The sequence below is a fragment of the Lampris incognitus genome, chromosome 10 (genome assembly GCF_029633865.1).
Source record: "Lampris incognitus isolate fLamInc1 chromosome 10, fLamInc1.hap2, whole genome shotgun sequence".
Taxonomy (NCBI): domain Eukaryota; kingdom Metazoa; phylum Chordata; class Actinopteri; order Lampriformes; family Lampridae; genus Lampris; species Lampris incognitus.
The window spans coordinates 39,229,055-39,244,226 of record NC_079220.1 but is presented as its reverse complement, the minus strand read 5'-3'; the positions used below and the strand labels follow the sequence as shown (position 1 = coordinate 39,244,226).

General features: G+C 42.7%; 1 protein-coding gene across 2 annotated transcripts in view; it reads right to left on the bottom strand.

The window, feature by feature from the left end:
- dus1l (dihydrouridine synthase 1-like (S. cerevisiae)) overlaps positions 1–15,172 on the bottom strand; it is a 199,516-nt gene that overhangs the window by 53,900 nt on the left and 130,444 nt on the right. For both annotated transcript variants that reach the window (XM_056287527.1, XM_056287528.1), the window contains exon 9: positions 13,236–13,332. In XM_056287527.1, coding sequence (XP_056143502.1) covers positions 13,236–13,332 — 97 coding nt within the window. The remainder of the gene's footprint in view (positions 1–13,235; positions 13,333–15,172) is intronic.

Sequence of the window (15,172 nt, the reverse complement as noted above, 5' to 3'; positions counted from 1 at the left end):
TACCACATGCCTTCATGTGGAGTCGCCAACCGCTCTTTTCACCTGACAATGGGACGTTTTGCCAGGGGGATGAAGCACGTGGGAGGATCACACCATACCGCCAGTCCCCCCCTACCCCCAAACAGGCGCCCCGAACGACCAAAGGAGGCACTTGTGCAGCATTCAGCATGGCCCCAGTCTCAGCCCTCACTCCACAGCTTTCACCCACAGCAGCCAAATTTACTCCAGTCCTGACCACTGTGCTCACTCTACTCTTCCAGGTATCAATATCCCTGCCATCCAGTACCAATGCCCACCACTCATTTTACACAGTCGTCAGCATCTCTTTCAGCTACTCAGTCCAGTCTTGAGTCAGTTCATTGCCAACCAGCTCCAGCCCTCACTCTAGCCATTGATGTGAATGGTATGCATACTCAATCTCTTGTGCAGGTTGCGGCCCCTGCACCAGCCCCAACACAACAGTTTGATCCAAGGCCTTTTCAGAGAAGTAACTGCTGGGTCTGTGGTGATACCAGCCATTCCTGCACTGCAGGAAAGCGTAACTATGTCTCTCATGCTTCACTCATGGTCATTGGAAGAGGGATTGCAACAGTCATAGACAGAGACAAATGGGTCAGGCTGCTGCCAGTCGGAGTCAGCCTTTGGAAAACTAGAACACCCACACTCAGACAGGGGCAACGTGGGAGGTGAACAAAAACCCTTCAGTGAAGATGAGCCAAATCTTGAGCTTCTCTATGTTAATACCTGTTCAGCCATTTCAGAAGGACACCAAGTCATGGTTCGAGGATCAGCAGAGGTGCCTGCATTCAGTGACTTCTATACCCAGGTTGCAATGAATGACAAAGTTGAACTCAAGGGCATGAGAGATTCAGGATCCATGGTTTGCACTCTGAAAGAGGAGGCAGAATGCATACTGAAAGAAGCTGGAGCTCCTGTGGGAGAACCTCGACCAGTGGAACAAATTGTGCTCGTTGGCTATGGAGGAAAGCAGACCTACCCTAAATGTATGCCTTGACACGGAACATCTATGGAGTAAAATGCATTATCCCTTTTTTAGTACTACCGGGTCAGTGCGATGAGCTCATCATTGGCTCTAACGTCCCCAAACAACTAATGTGCGTCATGAAAGGCCTTAGTGACTACTGGAGGTGCATATCTGCAGGGTACAAGCATTCACTTCTTATGAGCATTTCTTGGATATGATGTCATGCGTCACCAGATGGAGGGAGATGAGGTTCCCAACAAGATCAGCACTGTGAAGCTGCCTCATACAGCTACACTACTCCCTCAGCATAAACACCTAGTGTGGGGCAGGCTGCCCTGCAATATACCAGTGTCTCCAGCCAGTAAAGTCCTTGTGAAGCCTTGCATCTCTATAACCAGAGCGACAGGCCTTGTTGGACAGGTCATCACACCGATGTGGAGGAGATAGGTGGGTGCCCATGAAGATGACTAATCTTTCATCAAAACCAATAACTCTGAAGTGCAATTACAAGATCGCTGATGTATCACCTTGTCTTGCAGTGGAAGACCTCGACATCCAGCAGGACTCCAGTAAGATGAAGAACAGAGCGCCAGAACAGGTCATCAGGCGACCTGCCACTGATGCTAACTTCAAAGACAGGCTCTCCAATCTGGGTTTGAGTGACCCTGACACTGACTCATGCCATGCCAGCCTCTGCCCTAAGAGAGAGCTTGTTGAGGAGTATGAGGACATTTTCTCCAGACACCCATTTGACTGTGGTGAAGCAGAATGATTTGTACACTGCATTTACCTGAAAGATGACCGCCTATTCCGCATGCTGTACGTGAGAGTGCCCCCTGCCCACTGCCAACAGCTCCGGCAAGTACTCAGACATGTAGGAGAAGGAGCTCATCCACAAATCCATCAGCGATTATGCATCTCCTCTCGTCATGGTCTGGAAGAAAGAAGGTGGACTGAGGATTTGTATGAACTTCAGATGACTGAATGCACGCACTCTGAAAGATGCTCACCCGCTCCCTCACCAAGCAGACTGTTTGCAGCACTCAGAGGCATTGCCTTCTTCAGCACAATGGACCTAATGTTTGGGTTTTATAACATCCATCCCCATGTGCGAAGTGGACAAAAAGTACATGGCTTTCACAACACCTGTTGGCATATACGAGTACAAAAGCATGCCTCAAGGGCTTTGCAACAGTTCAGCTTCCTTTATGCAAATGATGTTTAACAACTTCGGCAACCTCAACTTCACCAGTCGACTGTGCTATTTGGACGACCTCCTTGTCTTTGCTCCCACTGAAGAGGAAGCTCTTAGCAGGCTCTGGTTGGTTTTACAAAAGCTGAGAGACAGTAATCTCAAGCTGAGCCTGAAGAAATGTCATCTCCTGCAGAAGTCAGTCAAGTTCCTCGGTCATCAACCAGAGTGGAGTTGCTGTGGATCCAGCTAAGGTGGATGTATTTTCTCACATGCCAAGAGAAGCCCTAATGTAGGAGGATGGTTGCACTCCCTCTGTGAAGAAACTTAAGAGATACTGTCATGCTGTTTCTAAGCACAGTTTTAACACAGATTGTTTGAAATACAAAGAAAGGTAGGTGTGGTTTTATGATTTCATAGCTATTGGCTACTGAAATTCAGAGCGATCGTCTGGGTGTGGCTGGGTGGGCTAAACGCTGTGGCTAAATGGCTTGCTGTAGAAAAACAAGAAATTCACTGGTGACAGCCCCCTTCCTGCTCTGTCGTCACTTTACCAAAAAAAAAAAAAAAAAGGCGAGCAACGAGACCACCGACGGCAGCTTTGAGGTTGAGGATGTGGAAGTGGAAGACGATTCCTCTTTCTCAGTGGAAGTTCAAATCAAATCAAATCAAATCAATTTTATTTGTATAGCCCAATATCACAAATTACAAATTTGCCTCAGTGGGCTTAACAGCAACACAACATCCTGTCCTTAGAACCTCTCATCGGATAAGGAACAACTCCCTAAAAAAAACCCTTTAACAGGGAGAAAAAAATAGGAAGAAACCTCAGGGAGAGCAACAGAGGAGGGATCTCTCTCCCAAGACGGACAGCGTGCAATAGATGTTGTGTTCACGCAATTTACATAATACAACATTGAAAGAGGATAACAGAATTATAATGGACATAAAATTTATGAAGAACATGATGCACAGGATGCCAAGCAGTGTCCACATGCCAACGGAGCAGTCCAGGACCCAAGCCACGCGACCAGCATCAACATGTAATAAAAGAAAAACTTATGTGAGGAGTGGAAGGGCAGGCAGCATCCAAATGGTGACCACCATCACCACGGAGACCTGGCAGGAGAACCGACTGCACATGCATGCAAGAGAGACTCACGTGATACCATTCAAACACAGAAAAAGAGAAAGGAGAAGACATCATTCAGAGAGAGAGAAAAGACATGTTAGAGAAGAGAACAGTTTGCAATAGCCATTAGCCATAATCAATTAAGTCATCAATTCATCATAATCTATACTCTGTAATCTATACTCGATTATCTCATCGACAGAACAGTGGTTGGTAAATTCATTGAGGCAGAAAACCAACCCGCCATCCAGTACAGGTTGTGAAGCACTCAACTTATAGGCAACTAATTGTAAACTAAGGCAAAAAGATGAGTTTTAAGTTTGGATTTAAAGGACTCAACAGACTCTGATAGTCTGATGGCAGCAGGCAGGTTATTCCACAACAATGGAGCCCCATAGGAAAAGGCCCTGCCACCAGCTGACTTCTTTTTAACTTTGGGTATACACAGGAGCCCTGTATTTTGAGAACCAAGTGCTCGAGATGGCATGTAAGGTCAGACAGGTAGGATGGGCCAAGCCCATTTAGGATTTTATAAGTCAGCAGAAGCACCTTGTATTCTGATCTAACATGGATAGGAAGCCAATGAAGGGGGGCAAGAATTGGTGTAATATGGTCAAATTTCCTAGTTTTAGTTAGGGTTCTAGCAGCAGCATTCTGAACCATCTGAAGACTTTTAGTACTAGAATGTGGCAGACCTGAGAACAGAACATTACAGTAATCAAGTCTGGATGAAACAAATGCATGTATTAGAGTCTCTGCGTCAGCCATGGAGAGAAAAGACCGAATTTTAGCTATGTTACGTAAGTGAAAAAAGGCAGTCTTGGTGATTTCTTTAATGTGCTTATCAAAGAAAAGGCTGGGATCAAACGTAACACCAAGATTTTTGGCTGCCACACTTTGTGAAACCACAGAGTTGTCATCGTTACTTGATCAAATTGGTGTCTGTGTCTAGCAGGGCCAATGAGTAGCATCTTGGTTTTATCTGAATTTAAAAGCAGAAAGTTAAGTGACATCCAGTTTTTCCCTGAGGCAAACCATATTTAATGTCAGAAAATGTTGATATAATATTATTATAGCAGACACAATGTGTTCTTCCAGATAAGTAGGACTTAAGCCAAGAGAGAGCTAAGCCAGAGACACCAAAATTACAATTTAATCTATCTAAAAGTATACAGTGATCAATGGTGTCAAAGGCTGCACTGAGGTCCAGTAGTAGAAGCACAGAAGTGGAATCAGAGTCGACAGCCAGTAGAAGATCATTTACCACTCTGGTCAGAGCAGTTTCAGTGGAGTGACAGGGCCTGAAAGCTGACTGAAAAGGTTCATATAGATCGTTTTCTTTTATATGGGTCAAAAGTTGTTGATACACCACTCTCTCTAGCACTTTAGAGAAGAATGGAAGATTAGAGACTGGCCGATAGTTATTAAGAGACCCTGGATCAAGGTGCGGTTTTTTAAGTAGAGGTTTAACCACAGCTGTCTTAAAACTGCTGGGCACAATGCCAGTAGTAAGAGATAAATTAACGATGTCTAGCATTGTAGGTCCAAGAAAAGGCCAGAGGTCTTTAAAAAGTTTTGCTGGTAAGGGTTCAAGTAGGCAAGCAGTTGGTTTAGAAGCTGACACGAACTTAGTCAAAGTATCAAGTGAGATAGTCTCAAAAGCTGTAATAACTGGAACTGACAGTGACTCATTGTGTAGATATGAATTTAGTATGACAGGATCTGCAGGAGTAGATGGAGTTGAAGAACTAATTTTGTTTAAGATCTCATCAACCTTATTGCAGAAAAAAATCTAGAAATTCATGGGCTGTGAATGGTGAGCAGCTAATAGACGACTGCTTTTTATTAAGTTTAGATACAGTGTCAAAGAGAAATCTGGGGTTATGTTTATTAATATCTATTAAGTGAGAGAGATACGATGTTTTTGCAGTAGATAAAGCACGCTTGTATTTCAATAAACACTCGTGCCACGATAGGTAAAAAGCTTCCAATTTTGATTTTCGCCATTTACGTTCCAGTCTCCTGCAGGTCCGCTTAAGAGCACATGTCTCATCATTAAACCAGGGTGTAGGCCTCTTTAGTCGCCTAGCTCTGGTAGCGAGAGGTGCAACTGAATCGAGGAGACTAGAGAGGGCCTAGAGAGGGACTAGAGAAGTTGACTATTCGCCTCACGAATATGTTGCTCAGCTAATACAACCATATTCCTTGGAGCCAAAAGGGTGCATCTCTGCTTTTATAGCATCCTGCTACAGACATGCCGTCTATGCTAATGGTAATTCATGACGCGGCAAGTTACCACATTTGCGCCAAGCCGAAATCAGTTACTCGACCGCTGATATCTCTTGTCTGGCCATAAATATGATTTTAGGGCTACCATTTGTCTAATTGAGCACATCCAAACACCTTACATCGATTAACAACAGGAAAAGTAGGATTTTGATGCAAGTATCTCTTTAAGTCCTTCTTGGGCATGGTCTTCTTCTATCAGAGCTTCATCCCTGGATGCTCAGCCATCACCAAGCCTCTATTCGCTCTAACAGAAGGCCAGAAGAGGACATGATGGGCTGGTCAGGCTGGGGGGAGTGCTGGCATTTTCAGAAAGTTGACCACTGCAGATCGGAGCCCTGCATGTGAGAAAGTCTTTCATAGGCTCAAGAGTGAGCTTCTCAATTGTGCTATGCTAGCTCACACTGATTTTTCAAGGCCCTCATAAGGCACATCCCATTGCCTTTGCTAGTAAAACCCTTAGCAAGTCACATAAGAGAAATCCTGCCCATATTCTTGAGTTCAAAGCCTTGAAGTGGAGTGTCTCAGAAAAGCTCTGTCACTGGTTGAAAGGACACAACTCCACAGTATGGACAGACAAAAATCCACTCACCAATATACTGATCAAGTTCATAGCTTAAAGCCTATGAATAGAGATTGATGGCCACATTGTTGTCCTAGAGCTTCAACTTGAATTACATTCCAGGTCTGAGGAAGGCTGTGACAGACGTGCTCAGCCATGACCCCTTCGCCTCTTCCATCAGCAGGCACCTCATTCGGGAGCCCTACAGTAGCTTAGGGCAGCTCTCTAAATGTTAAGGATCAAGTGCTGCTTGTCAACAAAGGAGAATGGGGCAAGAAAAAACTGGCTGACAAGTGGGAACCCATGCTGTATACTGTTGTTGACAGGAACCCCAAAACTCATATTGACAAGATCAGTGATGTCTTTGGCCAGTACAACGTCATGCACAAGAACCTACTTTTGGATGTGAGTTTCCTCCCTGTCTGGGATCCACTGGAGAGTCAGTCTTTTGACAGCTCATCTGATGCTGGTGGTCTTAGTGTCCATGGAAGAGATCGATGGACTTAGTAGGCTGATGAAAGAGTCCTCTCAGGCACAGATATCTTTGTGGGTCCTGTCTGACTCAGACCACAATGTTGACGGGAGACACTGTAGCAGAGAAGCTTGTTTCACAGCTCACAGATTAAACTAATACCCACTGTGATGAAGTGGATAGGATGGACAATGCGTATGTTGCCCCTGCCTTACCTGACTCACAGATTGACACAGTCTCCACTCTAGTCAGTTCTCCTGTTGAACTCTGAAGAGACACAGACTGTTCCTCTTATCGACTCTGACATACTTCTGGTCACTGACATGACAGCCCAGAGTGAAATTTGCCCAGACATGACTCTGACCAAGTTATGATTCGAGATAGAGAAGTCATAAAAGCTGGGAAGGGTGATCAGTCAACAAGCTCATAAAAAAATATGGTTCAGAGACCCATTGCATGGGGTGTGTTGCCACCATACAAGGCCCAGTCTATAGCATAGGAAGCTTTAAAGTCACATCATTAAGCATTCAGAATGTGTGTTTAGTTGAGACAGTGTGTCGGACAATAGTACCAGGGGACCAAGTGTAATGGGGTGTAGGCTTCACCATTATGTTCTTGAAGGGTTGGAGGCCTGATCAACCTTCCTAACACCTATTGATCTTTTTACAGATCTTTTTTTTTATCACTTTAGTTTTTATTGAAGTTTTTAGGTCAATACAAACATGGCATCCGTATTCAGAAGTAAACATTGAATTATCTACATTTACTTGCACACAAGCCCAACGGGGCAACTCAAAACAAACAAACAAAAAAACACACAAAAAAATGAACTACATGAGCTTCCTGTGGGTCTAACTTTCCAGTCTTAAGTGTTGTCATGAATTATGTTGTCGCGTGTTTGCTCCTTAAACCATGTCCATTTCTTCCACTGGTCTTCCATCCGAGGTACTGTAAGTCTCAATCGATGAGTCAGTTTTTCCATTGTATGAATGTCTTCCACTATTTCCATCCATTGTCCTTGTGTGGGGGCGTCCACCTGGCACCATTTTCTTGTGATTGCCTTCTTAGCCGCAGTCAGCAGTATCTTAACCAAACATCTATCACTTGGCCCTATATCGTCGTTTTTAAAATTACAGAAATAGAGGGTCATATAGCTCTTAGGGAAGTCATATCCAAGTACCTTTTGTATTACATCGTGAAGCATCTCCCAAAACATCGCTAGCTTATTACATTTCCAAAATATATGCGAGTGGTCTACATCCTCTGTTCCACATTTCCTCCAGCATGACAGTTTGGTGCTGGAGTATCTATTTTTGATTTTTGGTGTAATAAAAAAACGTATCAGATTTTTCCAGGAGAATTCCCTCCATATCCGCGAACTAGTGGAGGATTGATGAACTTTCCACATATTCTGCCAGTCCACCTCTGTAATTTCTGTGCCAAATTCTAATTCCCATTTTTCTTTTATATATGTAGTTGAGTGTTTATTAGTTGTGAGAGCTTGATATAGTACAGATATAGTCCTAGATTTTCTCCCTTTATATGCGTTGATTATAATTTGAATCACACTGTTCCATGGAGGGTCCTCTCCTGATACGTTTGTTGTAATAATCCCTTAATTGTAAATATCTAAAGAAGTCATGATTCTCCAAATCAAACTTGTCTTTCATACCCTGAAAACTCTCCATCTCCCCTTTTTCCTCTAGAGTGCACCATGCTGTGATTCCCCAGTTAACCCACAGTTTAAAAACTGTGTCATGCCTCGCTGGAGTAAAGTCTCTATCATATGCTACCCATCTCAATAACTGTATCTCATCTTGTAATTTGTTGATTTTAATCAATTTAAACCATAAGTCCAGTGTAAATAATGTGACTGAATCCATGTGGGTTTTTGTTTTCTTGTATACTTCTTTATCCCCTAAAATATTCTGGATAGGGTACCCACCATATTCCCTTTCCATGACTTTCCACTTGGCCATGTAATCTTGCCTACACCAGTCAACAGCATATCTCAGCTGGGCAGCTCTGAATATTCTTTTAGATTTGATAAACCCATACCTCCCTTTTCCTTTGAGAGTTGGAGAGTTTCATACCTTACTCTGGGCTTCTTCCCTCCCCAAATAAATCTAGATATTGTCCTATCCCACCTATCAAATTGAGCTTGAGTCAACTCTACAGGCAACGATTGGAATAGATAAAGAAGCCTTGGTAGAATATTCATTCTAACTGTCTCAATTCTTGAGCTGAAGTCAAGTGGCAGAGTGGACCATCTATCAATATCCTTTTGCAACACATCGTTGATCTTGCCGTAATTTGCTTTATGTAATTTAGACAATTCCTTGGTAATGTAAATTCCCAAATATTTGATTTTGTTTAGATTCCAATTAAAGTCAAATTTTCCCTTGGATTCTGTGGTTGGAGTATAATTGAGAACTAGCACCTGTGTTTTTGAGATGTTAATTTTATATCCAGATAAATGACCATATAGTTCTAGTAGCTTCATTAGTTGAGGGAGTGATGTATGTGGTTGCTCAAGATAGGCTATGACATCATCAGCAAATAGCCCCACCTTGTGGACAGTGCCATTCACTGTCACTCCGTTAATTCCTTCATTTTGGCGAATGGCCTCCGCTAAAGGCTCAATGAATAACGCGAACAGTGTCGGAGACAAACAGCATCCTTGTCTTGTCGACCTCTGCAAAATGAACTTGTTCGTTAAACTCCCGTTTATTTTAATCCGAGCATTAGGTTGTTGATATAATGTTTCAATGCACTGTATTGACTTATTGCTGAACCCTAGTCGTTCCAATACTGCATACAAAAAATTCCAAGACACCCAATCGAATGCTTTTTCTGCATCTAAACTTACTAATAGTGTAGTTTGTTTTCTCTTACTCGCTTGATCAACAATATGCAATGTCCTTCTGATATTATCATACGTTTGTCTTTCTCTCATGAATCCTGTTTGATCTTAATCTATCAAATCACCTATGAATGAGTTTAACCTTTTGGAGATAATTGTCGTATATATTTTATAATCTACATTTAATAATGAAATAGGTCTGTAGTTCCCACAATATTCTTTATCCTTTTCCGGTTTTGGAATGACTGTGATTATTGCCTCTGACCATGATGGTGGTATCTTATTATTGTGAAGTGTCCAATTGAAGGATCTCAGAAGTATCGGTGCCAGCTCTTCCCTAAACACTTTGTACCATTCTGCAGGGTATCCATCGCTGCCCGGGCTTCTATTGTTTGTCAAAGAATTTATTGCATCTATCACCTCTTCCATCTTGATGTCAGCTGTTAATTTGTCATTTTGGAGCCGTCCAATTGAGGGTAAATCTAATGAATTCAAAAAGGTATTAATTTCCGCTTCGGGTGCAGGTGTGGGTTGTGAATATAACTCTTTATAAAATCCCAAAAATATGTCCTCTATGCTTTCTGGTATATTCGTTAACTCATTTGAATGGGGGTCTCTGATCTTATGTATATGGCCAACTGCTTGCTGTTTGCGAATACGTTTTGCCAACAGTTTAGTTGCGCGCGGGCCTGTTTCATAATATCTTTGTTTGAGAAACAAGCTTTTTTTCTCAACTTCATCTAACAGTTCTTTATTAATGTCTGACTTAGCCGATTTGATTTGCTCCAACACCACGGGGTTTCCCGCAGTCTGGTATTCCCTCTCCATTTCTCTTAACCTGTCCGTATTCTTTCTGGATATAATTGATCTTGCCTTTTTGATCAATGCTGAACGCGCTATTAACTTTCCCCTGATGACCGCCTTCATGGCATCCCAAAATATTGTTGGGTCTACTTCCCCATTGCTGTTTTCTTCTAGATATGTCCGAATATCCATCTTTAACATAATCTTACTCTGCTCACTATTCAGTAGACCCACATTAAACCTCCAAACCGTATTTCGCTTTCTACAATTCAAATTAATTTCTAAATATACTGGATTGTGATCTGAGATATCCGCCCCTCCAATCCCACACTCCTTTACTCTGTAAATATCGTCTTTGCTCATAAGGAAATAGTCTATTCTTGAATGAACTTTATGTACAGCTGAGTAATGTGTATAGTCTTTTTCCTGAGGGTGTAATTGTCTCCACACATCATCCACCCCCATGTCTTCCAGTGATATATTTACAAATCGAGTGACCTGTGTTTTAGTCCTTTTGATACTGGTCGTATCCATTTTGTGATTCAAAACGACATTCAAATCTCCCCCACAAATTAAGACCCGCTCTGACTCGTTTGCTATCTCATCAAACAAAGATTTAAAAAATCTTTTATCACTTTCAGGAGGGGTGTATATATTTACCAATGTCACTGGTTTGTTCTCTAACCTCCCCTTCACTATAATATATCTCCCCTCCTTGTCTCCAATCTCCCTATCATAATCGAATTGAGTTTTGTTTGATATTAAAATTGCAACACCTCTCCTGCGCCCTTCCTTGTAGGAGCTATAATACGAATGTCTGTACCCATATTTCTTAAGTTTCCAATGCTCTATCTGTGTTAAATGGGTCTCTTGGAGGAATATGATTTGTACATCCTCCTTTTTTAGCTTAATCATAACCTTTTCCCTCTTCTTTAACATATTTAGACCATTAACATTCAGCGACATTATTTTAGTAGTGTGAACCATCTAGACATATTGATACTCTTTTTCCATATATTCCCACAGAGCTCCAAACAAAAAAACTACAAATATAAAACACATGGGATAGGCCTACAGCCTTGTCTAGGCATGTCCAACGTTTGGCAACCATATGGCCTACCTCTCTCCGTGGCATGTGATGAAAAAGCCTTTTGTAATGGAGCTCAACTCAGTCAGAACGATACCCATCCTACTTTCTCCGATAGGCCTGGAGCTTCTCTTTCGCTCGTTGTGCAGCTTCACGTCTTCCTTTCGCGCCTTGGACTCGTTGCCACCCTGCTCGCGTCCCAGTCGCCTCCACCTGCTCTGTGGCCATGGTTGCCGTGTCATCATCTGGTATCTCGATGTCGCAGCCTCTCGTCTTCATGTCCATCGCAGCTTCCCTGGCATTGTCGTATGTCTTCGTTCCGTTGTTCCAGTGGATCCTTATTTTGGCGAGGGGTGTCTGGAAACGAATTCCTTTACCCTTGAGCACTTTCTTAATGCCCAAATATGATTTTCTTTTCCGGACCACTTCAGCTGCGTAATCGTGATCAAAGTAAATACGTTTGTCCCCTATCTCTATCTTATTCTTTTTCCATGCTTTCTTGAGAATCATTTCTTTTATATCAAACTGTTGAAAGTTCACCACTATTGACCTGGGGGGAGCTGTCGGAGGGGGTTTCAGAGCGAGGGCTCTGTGAGCTCTTTGTATCTGGAGATTGGTCCCTTCTTCTAAGTCAAGTTGAGTATTCAAGAGTTGTTCCACGTACTGGGTAATGGAGCCTCCCTCCGTTTCCTTTGGCACACGAAAGATTCGAATATTGTTCCTCCTTGACCTCCCTTCCAGGTCCATTATTTTTTCTTACATCTGGCGCGTTTGGATCGACATGTCCATCAGTAGTTCTGTCGAGTCCGCCTGCCATTCCTCTAGCTCGGCTATGCGCTTCTGGGCTTCACTCATGTGCACTTTCTGCGCCTGTATTTCGCCGTTGCTCTCTGCAAACTTCTGTGTTATTTCTTCTCTGAAGCAAGCAATCTCTTCCTTCACTTCCCTTTTCAACTCATCTTTGAGGCTGGCAAAGTCACCTCGTAGGTCTTGTTTGAATTCTTGTATTTCTTTAGCGATAGCTGCTAATCTGGCACGCAAGGTCTCAGCTGTGTCCGCCGCCATTGTAGCTTCTTCAACCTCGTGTTTGCTATTACCTTGCTCCGACTGTTTCTTCGCTCCCTGTGTATCTGGTGCGTTACCCTTTTGGACTGTACGGCTACCTTTATTCGAATTACCTCCTCTTCTCATTTCCCCTTTTTTTGCGTCGAGTTTAGTGTTTTAGAGGATTTATTTTAGCCAACTTGCGAGAGGCAGAAAGTTGTGCTGCTATTCAAGTCGCCATCTTACCGGAAGTCCCTACAGATCATATTTTAACTGAACTCAAAGAGGAGATCTTTGCATTAAATGGTCCAGAGAGGCAAAAGTAAATAGTGTCATCATAGAGCCTTGGTGTTGAAGTGAAACTTTGTTGTACGATGATTTCGGTGAAATTCAGTAAGGGTGACTGTAACAGGTTAATATAAACAGTTTATGTATTTCACCAAAATATTCTCTTTCATTATTTCCCTCCTTTTGAGTCTGAATCTCCTGCTTGTGTGTGTTTTGGGGTTTGTGTGTGTGAACGGGTTCAGTGTGGCTACATAGGTGTGTGCGTGCACGTGCGGATCAAAGCCTTTTCCAACTGATCAATAGGGGAGCCAAGTCTGTCACACGCACACACAGCTGATGCTTTTGTGCATTGTATTTACAATCACTGAACTTTACTTAAGAAACAGAAACCCAGTACTGCCTCCTGCCTCTTTATCATGACAATGCCAGAACACAATGCAGAATCACCATCAATAGGCGTAACACACCAGCTACATTTACATCTTTCTAGGTTAAACAAATGTCATTAAAACACCAGTACCTGGCAGCGCAGTCGCAGCTGTTTGCTAATGTCAGCAAGCCCCTCCAGGTTTTTCACCTTGGCCAGCTCCTTCCTCAGGTCTTGGTGAATCTGTAGCCTGCTCACGCACAAACAATTACACACCATACAGGTACAATTTTGCAAGTACTTGTTTGTTCTTTATTTTGGTGTTAGTATCAAATATTTTCTAAAAGAATAGTAACAATGTACAATACAAACAACTTTATTAATCCTGCTAGGGGCAATTTGTTTGGAGCAGCTTGTATATCCAAAGGAATTGAATCAAGTGAAACTGGACTTGGTATATATCCGTGAAGACGTTTCACCTCTCATCCAGGAGGCTTCATCAGTTCGTGCCTTTCTGACTAGACGAAGGTAGTCTGACTGGCTGGTGATGAAACTCAGAATTTATCCTCTTGGAGTCGTCAGAGCTATAGATGTCCATGGGTCTTTGTGTCCCGATGTTTACCAACGCCCGTCACTAACCGAGCCATAGATATGAGTGGCTCTTTTGTGTACCGATGATTGGCCGCGCCCGTCGTTATTGGAGCTATTGATATGCGTGGTTCTCCTGTGCTCCGATGTCCAGCTGCGCCCGTCGCCATCGGAGCTATTGATTTGCATTTGTTTAGCAGCGATGGTCGTTGGGGGTGTTAGTTTCGACTTCATTATTCAGTGGTCATGAGAGTCGTTGGAGCCGTTAGTGACCAACTGTTGTTCTTGGAGGCTAGGCTTCTTGAGTCTCCTGGGTAGAGATGAAAGGACGGTATTGTAAGTGGGAGATAGGTGGTGTCGCACACCTCCTCCTCTGTTGAGGGATGTTTTTTTTTTTTTAGCTCTGACAACGACTCCAAGAGGATAAATTCTGAATCTCATCACCAGCCAGTCAGACTAGCATCGTCTAAGCAGAAAGGCACGAAATGAGTGTAACAGAGTTGAAAATGACCTCACTCAGATAAAGTGAATTCTCCCAAAATTTGTATTTTAACATGTTATTGTAATCCAATGCTTTTTGATGGTTTGTGTAAACCCCAGATGTTGTACCACATTCACTAAGGTTAAATATGAGGCTGCGCGACTGTTTGTCTATTGACTTTCACTTTGACACATTTTGGGCATTTGCGCTACCCGTACCTTAGAGCTAGACCATCTCCGCTGGAGGTAAGCAGGCTTTGGGAGCGCTCTGTGAATAATTTGATATTTCAATAAATGAACATGTTTTCTTTGCAAACTATGGGTTGGATATAAAGGTATATAAGTTGTACTAACTGATGCTCTCGAAAAGTAATGATAGAAAGTGATTTGTAAGTGTTTTAACCGAGTTAAAGTATAATTTTGGCGGCAACCACGCTGCGCTGTGCGTTATGGAGAGCATTGTTCTTATTTTGGTTTTATGCTATTTTAGACTTGTATGCAGTCGCGTTGCAGCAGAAATCTCATGGATTGTTGTTTTATTTGTGAATGCAGGTACGTGGTTTATGTATAATGTAAACATGTAAGAACTTGGTTATGAATATTGCAAGAGTCAAGAATTTCTATGTTAAAACTATACGTTCACTCAGTGCGCTATGCCAGTGCTGTCTGTCCTTTTGTTTGTTTTGTTTTGTACTTTTGTTTGCACGAAGATTAATAAGTTGTGCATTTTGATTTCCATGTAAGTTTAGTATGCTATGCAACGCATGAGGTTAGCCAGGAGAAACATTGTTTGCTAGCTCATGCACGAGAGAGCTAGACCATCTCCGCTGGAGACTTGTATGCAGTCGCGTTGCAGCAGAAATCTCATGGATTGTTGTTTTATTTGTGAATGCAGGCAATAAAAGCCACTGTTAGGAACCCCTGGTCTGAATCTCTATCACAAACACCTGCACAAGTAAGGGTCGTTACACTGGTGCCGTGACTTCTTCTGGATCATTTGGATCAGCTCCGCAAGCAGATCG